The 10,000-nt window shown below is 39.5% G+C and overlaps 1 protein-coding gene across 1 annotated transcript in view; it reads left to right on the plus strand.

Moving 5' to 3' along the window:
• The window catches only part of LOC143018106 (glycine receptor subunit alpha-2-like), a gene marked incomplete in the record, with an annotated part of 176,675 nt that overhangs the window by 124,226 nt on the left and 42,449 nt on the right, over positions 1 to 10,000 (plus strand). The window contains 1 exon segment of the mRNA XM_076173226.1: positions 7,326 to 7,408. Coding sequence (XP_076029341.1) covers positions 7,326 to 7,408 — 83 coding nt within the window.

A 10,000-nucleotide genomic window follows, 5' to 3' on the forward strand; every position in this document is an offset into this window, starting at 1 on the left:
TCCTTCTCCTCCTCCTCCTCCTTCCTCCTCCTCCTCCTTCCTCCTCCTCCTCCTCCTCCTTCCTCCTCCTCCTCCTCCTCCTCCTTCCTCCTTCCTCCTCCTCCTCCTCCTCCTCCTCCTCCTCCTCCTCCTCCTCCTCCTCCTCCTTTTTCTTCTTCTTCTTCTTCTTCTTCTTCTTCTTCTTCTTCTTCTTCTTCTTCTTCCTCTTCCTCTTCTTCTTCTTCTTCTTCTTCTTCTTCCGTCTCCTCTCTTCCCTCCTGGGACAAAATCTTTGTTCCTCTTGTCCCAAATATGACTTTTCTTTTCCGCCTCACCCCTAGACACCTCCAATCTTCGTTACCCGTTTTCTTTACTGTTTCTGGGACTAAAGTTCTCCCTGTCCTAACGTGACCATTCCACTTGCCTCCCTTTATCTCTCTCTTCTTCCTCTCCCTCTCCCCCTCCTCCCCACCTCCACAATCTCTTATCCTGTTTCTCTTCTTCCCTTCCTTCGCCTTTTTTCTTACCTTCATTCCCTTTCCACCTATGCTTTTATTACATCAGCCTAAAACACTGTAGGTAGAACTTTGTTCATTTCTCTCTTTCCCTTTATAATTTCCCCATCACTCCCTCTTCACTTTTCTCTCTGTCTTCTTCTTTCCTTCTATCTATCTTTTCCTCTCTCCCTCTCTCCTTCTCTCCCTTTCTTCTCCCCCTCTCTCCTTCTTTCCTTCTCCCACTCCCTTTCTCCCTCTCTCACTTTCTCCCTCTCTCACTTTCTCCCTCTCTCCTTATCTCCTTTTCTCCGTCTTTCTTCCCCCACTTCCTCTCTTTTTCTCTCCCTCTTCTCTCCCTTTCCCCCTAGATCTTCCCTTCTCTACCCACCTCCATTCCTTTCTCCATCTTCCCTTTCTCCTCCTCCCCTCCATCTTCCCGTTCTCCTCCTCCCTTCCTTCCTCCTTACACCCCTCCTCTTCGTCTCTTCCATCACCGCATCCGCTAAATGAGCATCTCTCTCCTGACTTTATAACTATAAGCTTTAGTCCTGCGTCTTCACTATAAACTAGTCATTTCACTACTTAATAAAATCGCCTGACACAAAATAGAATAAATAGAATCTAGTTAATCAAAACTAGTTTGAACCGAGACTGGGCAATACATACCCGTCTAGTATGGTCAAATAGATTAAACAATTTCACAATCACGTTTTCTTGCTTAGACAACATCATCACTAACTTCATTAGTTTCAATAGTTAAGCTAGCGCTCTAGTCTGCTTTACTAGTTCTAGTACCTCCTCTCTCCTTCACTAACACCAGTGATTTTTTGTGACACTATCATGATTTTTTTCGATAATTATTTGCACCAGCTTTGCAAACACATTTGCATTACCAATTTCAACATCAACAACTCCAACAAGGCAATACAGTAACACCCAAATAACACATCGAAAACTCACCAGCGCTTCTATGATTATGAACAACATTACAGCTTCAGTAATACTACCGCGATGACAAAGTCTCGAACAAATGTTTATGTCGATTATGAAATAAACGTTTTCTAACGTTTTAACCAACTTTTTCCAACGTTAGAAAAAAACGTTTTAAAAAAATTCTAACATTTTACACTTTTTTTTATAAAGTTCTGAACAAACGTTTATGTCGTTCATGAAAAATATTAACGTTTTAACAAACGTTTTTAATTTTTTAACAGATGATTCTTAACCTCTAAACAAAGGTTTTTAATGTATGAACAACCGTTTCAACAACCGTTTTTCACCAACGTTTTATAATTTTTCTAACGTTTTATAAACGTCTTTTTTTAATGATCCAACTTTTTCTAACGTTTTCATTTTTTCTAACGTTTTGATAAACGTTTTCTAACGTTTTAGCAAAAATTTAACGTTCTAAAAGCACTCCCTAACGTTTTAACAAGCATTTACATCGTTTCTTAATTTTATTTTTTTCGTACCGAATAGTCAACGCTAATACCATGTTCTTTAACATTTCCTCCCTCACTCCGGTATCACCATCACCATCATCACTATCACCAGTATTACAGCATTATTTGCACCATCTCATCACTCCGAGCTAACCCATCAAACATGATGGAACACTTTATACATTATATTCTGTCTAACGCCAGACGATTTTATTCATCCAATGAAGAACTTCAGAGTCTTGCTGAAGCGACATCCTTCTCATACCTGAATCCGTTCATGAGTTGAATAAAATCATCTTAAGATAGACAGAACACAATCTATGGCGCATCGCACTGTGTCGGAAGACTTTGGAACACCGAGGGTACGACCAATGGTCAACCTTGTGCTCGGGAGCGCCAACACTGTGTGATCCTAAGTATTACATAATTAAGGATCGCGATGAAATATTTCTCGTCAGTTGATAAGTTATCATGAATATGAGACATAAGCTTTATTTTTGGTAGCAATTTTTTTGTGATCTTTGGAAAAGGTTTTATTAACTGTAGTGTTTCCCAAATTTAAAAATATTTGTTCCCTTTTTTTGCATAAGAACATTGACAGAATAGATATTAACCACATTAAGAGGGAGCAAGGAATACAGGGGCTGATAGAACCAAGAGAAGCATGTTTATACAACTAAAAGCATACAAGTCGAGAACCGAAGATAGAATCGAATATAGATAGAACCAGGTAGAAGGAGAACCATGAGTATGACAAAACCACGAGTAAACGAACCATGGAAACATGAACAAAGCCACACCACCGGTAGAACCAAAGAACCAAAAGAATGCCGCTCGTGGAACCAAAGCAAACAGAACCATATCTTGCACACACACACACACTAGCACACTCGCACACACACGCATGCATAAAAAATACATAGTTATTATCCTTTTTATGTCACAATCAGGTAAATATGTTTGCTGGCACACATATACAAACACACACACACACACACACACACACAAACACACTAACACATACACACACGCACTATAGTTTTTATCCTGCATATTACATGATAAACATACACACACACAAACATACACACACACACATGAACCGAGGTTATTATCAGTACCGATCAACACAACAGAAAAATCAACCAACGAACTCAGAACCGTGGAATCTTACTCCTAAGCACACGTCCAGTACTACTAAGAGACAAATGTAGAGAAACAATGTAGCACTTTGTTTAACATACGTAACTAACGTTTAACAAACTACATAATAATTTAGTAATCCTTTATGTGTATTATGTAGATAACGAAAATGTGTTTGTAATTCGTTAGATATGTTTTCTTGTGTGCTTAAAAACGGAGATTTGAGGAGACGTGTATCATTGCTAACATGTGAATGTACTACAACGGTAATGACTGATTAGTAATGATGAATTATCCTTATATAAATTGATTAAATCTAAGCATCATCAACGATATGATTGGTTAGCTTAATATCTATTATCATCATTACTATCTATTATGGGTGCTCGCTGGCCGAACTGTTAGAGCTTCGCTACTTGCGGCGAAAGTCGAGCTGAAGACAGTTCGAATCCTGCCGCCAAATATGCGTAGATTATATACAACGTTGCAAACGGGAATTATTTAAGATCCTTATGCCGTCTCCTATAGGGGTGATGGTTTTGTTTATTCTGTTATTTCTGCCAAGCTGTAAACAAAAACAGTGTTGCCAAATCTAATCAAACAAATAAGCGTCTGTTCGCGTTTTACGCGTGATTTATTGATGAGGTTCTGCAGATGGTATTGTCGGGTTTTGTTAAAGGAGATCTTTGAGTAAAAATGTCGTCTTTGGATGGAAGCTGATGGAGATTTTTTGAGATATTGGGGGTGTCTTTTTTTTTTTTTTTTTTTTTTTTTTTTTTTTTTTTTTTTTTTTTTTTTTTTTTTTTTTTTTTTTTTTTTTACATATCTTGCATGATTTATCTGAAGATATTGACCAATATAGTACTTAGCTAGCATGTTGGTTATATTTGCATATATGCAAGTACTTTGTGATGAATTATTACGATATTTTTTCTGCATGAATGAAATCGTAATATGAATGATAGACAGTGACTTTATCTTTTTATCAATGACGCTTTGCACGCATATGTGCCTGCATGATTTTGGTTTTATATGACAAGTATTTGCATGCCTACAGTCACGTTCAGTTGCATGATGCATGTGTGTTTGTCATCGAGCTTCTTGCTTGCATGTTGTGCTTTTTACATTTACATGAGTGAGGCTTTAGACTTTTATAATCACGTGATCTGCATCACGCGACCCAAGAAGGTGAGAAATTGCAAAACATCATTCATTTGTGTATGACTCGAATGTACACCAATCTCGTCTCAACACGACAGTTAAACATCATTTTTTGTAAAAATATATATTTTTCCACGCATAACCAATAAATCAAACGCTTATTTCTTAGCCGTTTAGAAATGGTTTCTAAGATATGTCACGATGAAATCTATATTAGTATAGCATAGATATAACTCCAAGAGTTATATGAATACCCAGGAAACGTTTGTATAACAGAAACAGATAAATAATTGGTGCAGGCAAATTATTGGTGCAGGCATAATGTATGCAAAAAGGAATCATCAAATGACAAAGAATTATTTGAATCCAATTATGGGCATGAAGAGATAATGTGTATGAAGAATACTGTGATAGCTTGTTTAGATAGTTCGTTAGATAGTTTGTTTACATCGTATGTTTTTGGAATGCATGATGCCATATCATGCCTAATTACAGAAAGAGTTTAGTAAGTCTAAATGTAATCTAAAAACAGGCCCTCTACTATGCCAGCGCATGTTTTATATTTTCATTAAAAGTTTGAAACAACGTTGACGGTATTCAGTGAAATATTAGATAATTTTCCAGTACATATAATACTAAAAAAAAATGTTACCTAATTACATGTACTAGTAATTTTTTTTTTTTTTTTGTGAAACATAAGAATATTATCATTCTATAAACCATGAGTGGTTAAGGTCATTTTAATATGTACTGTATATTCTCTTCATAACACAAGCATGTGTATATGTGTTAATTATTACGTGTATGACCGTGTAGTTTTGTGTGCATCTGCCAAACCCAGAAAATTATGTTATCGTGTATATTTCATATATGTAAAATTTCGAGACCTGCACGTGTGTGTGTGTGTGTGTGTGTGTGTGTGTGTGTGTGTGTGTGTGTGTGTGTGTGTGTGTGTGTGTGTGTGTGTGTGTGTGTGTGTGTGTGTGTGTGTGTGTGTGCGTGTGCGTGCGCATGTACGTGAAGGTATGTGTGTGTAGGTGTGTGTGTTTATACTCTCTCAAGTATATGCATGTTTGTATGTGTGTGCATTTACCTTGAAAAGCGACCTCAGTGTGAACCTTTTGCTGTTGCATGTGTCTTGCATATGGCATCTTCAAGAAATTTCTTCAAGAAATTTCTTCAAGAAATTTTGAGTTGAGAGAATCTTCCCAAAACAAAATAAAGAAAATAAGCTTTATACTGACGTCTCTGTGTGCATGTGTCTTGCATATGGCATCTTCAAGAAATTTCTTCAAGAAATTTCTTCAAGAAATTTTGAGTTGAGAGAATCTTCCCAAAACAAAATAAAGAAAATAAGCTTGATACTGACGTCTCTGTGTGCATGTGTCATGAACAGTGTCAGAACAGGTGTCATGCACTCCCTTCCGTATGACAGTACCAGGTGTTGCATGACGGTGCCTGCTTAAATGTGACAGATGCATGGACAGATGTCAGGACATCCGAGTAGTTTCAGAAAAACAGCACAGGTGTAAAATGCACATTTGTTCCCGTAGCTTAGGTCAGTGTTTATGAGAGGCTATTGAGAATTTGTATACAGGTGCACACCTGTTCCATCATGGAACAGGTGTACCATGAACGGTCATGTAGAACATGTGCATGATGTAGATAACGATGGACATGTGTCTAGGCAATGAAAATACAAGAATGGCGTTTTTGAGGACTTTCAAATATGTGTATCAAAAATATGCAAATATATATCTCATCATGTTAACAAGAATTAGTAATTCAGATGTCCGAGTTCGAGCCCTTTCGTGACAACCAAAATAACAATTAATTACTGCTGTATTAATACATTTTCGTCATAAATCAAGGAAGTCTTTACGAATAATATACGATCGTATACAGAAATATAATAAATATACAACTATGACCTAGTGTGTATAGAAATATACGAAATATTCATATATATTTGTTTAGTTCTAGCAAAGCATGGGTCAGGTTTTGTGTCCGTAATAGTACGTAGTAAAACAGTTGTTTTAAAACAGACGTTCAACAACAGGTGTCGTGCAGCTGTAGTCTTGCCACCTTAAGTACAAGTGCGCATTGTGTAGATTATCCTGTAACAAGCGCGTGTGTGGAGGGCGGACCCTAACACGGACGAGTCACTCACCGACCGAGACCCCAAGGTAGGCTCCTTAGATGAATAGAATCACCTGGGGGGTTGATGCAGTTTAATCTGTACAATGCGGCATGGTACTAAAGGGATCAGCGGTATAGCTTAGCATGTAGTAATAACAAGCAAAAATTGAAAATAAAAAGGTAAAAAATAAATGAATAAATAAATAAAGAAGAGGTATAGATTTGCATGTAGAGAAAAAAAAAGAGAGAGAGAGAGAAAGAAAGAAATACACCGGGTTTCCAGCACAATTTGTTTGGTTTTCGACCACCTGCGACAGGTGGCTCAACCCAGAGACCACCTGTGCAAAGGTGATCAGACGGTGCCGGGTGACCAGGTGTCTGCACCCCCAGAACACCTGTGTACTGGTGCTAGATGACTAGATGACGTCATCATAGGAACTACCTGACGAAGTTGGAGACGAAGGAGGCGGAGGAACTCCAGTAGTGTCAGTTACGTCCTTCCCGGTCAGAACCTGAGCTTAGAAATCCTTTGTCCTCTATCTGACCTCGAAGATTGAGAGATTCTTTACTTGGTCATCCAGGAATTTTACCCCCTCCCCCCCCAAAAAAAAAGGAAATTTGAAGAACCTCTTAGGAACCTCCCAACATCCTCCCGCCCCCTAGGAAAAAAATCGATTAATAAAGACACTTTAAGAACCTTTCAGGAGCTACCAACACCCTCCCACTCTCTTTGAAATAATAAGAAGAACCACTCAGGATCTCTCTACACTGAGGACCTCCGAATACCCCCTACTCCCCCTCCCACCCAAAAAAAAAAAATGGAAAATTAATGAATGAATACAAAAAAAAAATTAAAAAATTGACACGAAGAACGCGGACGTCCCACCCACCCATTTTCAAGGGATTTCTGGGCTTCCGTTCTGACCGGTTTTTCCCCTCTTTTTCTCTGCATTTCCCCCACCAGGGCTTCCCTCCGGCTGACCTGTAACATGGAGTTCGTGCTATACCCATTCGACGTCCAGCACTGTGGGATCCACCTCTCTTCCTGTAAGTATCCGACGAAGGCGCCGAAGAAGATGACACATCCTTGCACGTGCCTGGTGGCCCAAGGGCAACGTGCAACTCCCCTAAGATGTTATTCCTACTCAGGATGTGACGAACTCCAGAGAAACTTTGTTTCCCAAAACTCGAAGTCTGAGGGTCATTACAATATATAAAAGCCATAAATGAAGAGAACAATTCCATTCCAAAAACCGTATGGTGAAAATCAATAGATTCTATTATATAGGAAGCATTCACAGAGATTTTGTGTGTGTGTGTGTGTGTGTGTGTGTGTGTGTGTGTGTGTGTGTGTGTGTGTGTGTGTGTGTGTGTGTGTGTGTGTGTGTGTGTGTGTGTGTGTGTATGTGTGTGTGTGTGTGTGTGTGTGTGTGTGTGTGTGTGTGTGTGTGTGTGTGTGTGTGTGTGTGTGTGTGTGTGTGTGTGTGTGTGTGTGTGTGTGTGTGTGTGTGTGTGTGTGTGTGTGTGTCAAATACAGTTCTCATGATACGCTCTGTCAGAAGACTTTGGTCAGATAAAGAGGAACCTCCAATTTCTCCCTTCCTCCTGGCTTCTTAGACTTCTTCCCTAAAGCCGGTTGGGCATCTTTATTCAGCTGACGGATGGCCCTCCTCCAGGCTTCTTGGTTTGAAATCTTAATTAACCCGTAAAGTTGGACTCTGGATGCACTTCTCTGGTTTCCGTCGACGATTTCATTCAGACGAGGCGGAAACCGCGCACCTTCCGGTCATCACATCATTCTAGTTCTCGCCGGGCGATCCATTCAGCTGAAGAAAACCGAATTCTATGGAATGAGTTTCACAGAGCGTTTGGATTAAAAACTTCTTTTTTCAAAATAAAACTAATTTCTAATGCACTAGAAATTTATTAGGACTCAAACCTTGATTTCTGGCGATTCATTCAGCTGAAGAAACCGAGTCCTATGGAATGAGTTTCACAGAGCGCTTGGATTGAAAAGTTTTTTTTTCAAAATGAAACCAATTTCTTATGCACTAGAAATTTATCAGGACTCAAACCTTGATTTTTGGCGATTCATTCAGCTGAAGAAAACCTAGTCCCATGGAATGGGTTTCACAGAGTGCTTGGATTAAAAAGTCTTTTCAAAATGAAACTAATTTCTTATGCACTAGATATTTATCAGGACTCAAACCTTGATTTTTTTCTCATAATTGATTGCATAAATGCTTCACAGACCTCTTGCCTGGAAACGAAAAAAAGCATTTTTTTTTACATGACCAAAGGTGATTCTTGTCAGTGCGCAAGAAACCGACTTAAATTCAAATTTGGGTTCATCCGTGGCTTTGGTAGAAAGTTTAAAGATTATATTTTTCATATTTCTAGGAAATAAATTATCTTTTTAGCTCCATCACCCTGTCATCAGCAGCATTTACGGAAAATGTGAGTGAATTAATAAGAAGTAATGATTTTTAATTCTGAGAGATTTAGAAACAGGAAGAGCTTATAGCAGTTTCTCTTATATAAGATAAATAAAAATCTAAAAATTCAAGAGATTTCTGTAACTTCTTCTGGATCACTGAAAGTACGAGTGATTTTGATCAAAATTATTACAATTTTGAGAGATTTAGAAATAGCAAATAGAACTTATAAAGATTATTTTATACAAAGTAAAAAGTTCAAAGGATTCAACAAATATCCATATTTTCTTCTGGATCCTTTGGGTCGCCGCAAAGGACTTGGCCGATCTGAGGCCGTTGTGGGAAAGGTCTTTCCCCAAAATATCTTGATGAAAGAGCTCTTTGAGCTGTGACTTCTCCGAAGAACATCTCTTCTACAAGTTCCACTCCTGATGAGCTGACCTTGCCATCAAGGCCGCCGAGGTCATGAACAGTCTCCTGAGTTACAGTGAAGACAAAAACGACGCTTAGGTCGAGGAGGTCCTCTCTCCTGGAGTTGAGGACGCTCTCCTCCTCTCGGACTGCTAGGCTGAAGTCCGTGATTTTGACGGTGCCATTCCGGTCCATGAGGATGTTCCGGGCACCCAAATCACAGTGAAGGAATCCAGCTGTGTGGATGTGCCGGAGTCCTCTGAGGCATTGAAGCTAAATCGATTTGACCTCGTTCTCCATGAAGCGGAGTCCTTCGGAGGCCATTCGGTTGATAACGTCTTCGAGAGACAGGTCCATGAGATCGATAACAAAGCAGACCTGCTCGTTCTCTTGGTTTCTCATGACCATATGCAGGCTTATGATGTTCGGGTGGTTTTCCAGGCTCCTTAGTGCTTCAAACTCCTTGCCGATCTCTTCGGCGCAGAAGCTTTCTATCTGGCTCTTGATGGCCACTTCTGTGCCAGTTGGCTTGTACACGGCACTGTGGATCCATCCAAAGGTGCCTAGTCCCAGAACGTTTCCAATGTCGAAGTAGGTCAAGATCTCTGGGGAGAAAGTCCCGATTCCCCAGCTCACCTCCATTTCTTCTTCTCCTCGGCCGCGGCCGATGTCCTCCAAGTCCTTTGTATTGAAGTGTTCCATCATGATGCTTGCTACTGAGTACGAAGGGCACGAACTCCGTACGGAGTTTGAAAAGGGTTTATCAAAATTTTGATCGTCGAGGTACAACCTA

This window comes from Oratosquilla oratoria, chromosome 34 (genome assembly GCF_046742065.1).
Source record: "Oratosquilla oratoria isolate Oo_2021 chromosome 34, ASM4674206v1, whole genome shotgun sequence".
Lineage (NCBI taxonomy): Eukaryota > Metazoa > Arthropoda > Malacostraca > Stomatopoda > Squillidae > Oratosquilla > Oratosquilla oratoria.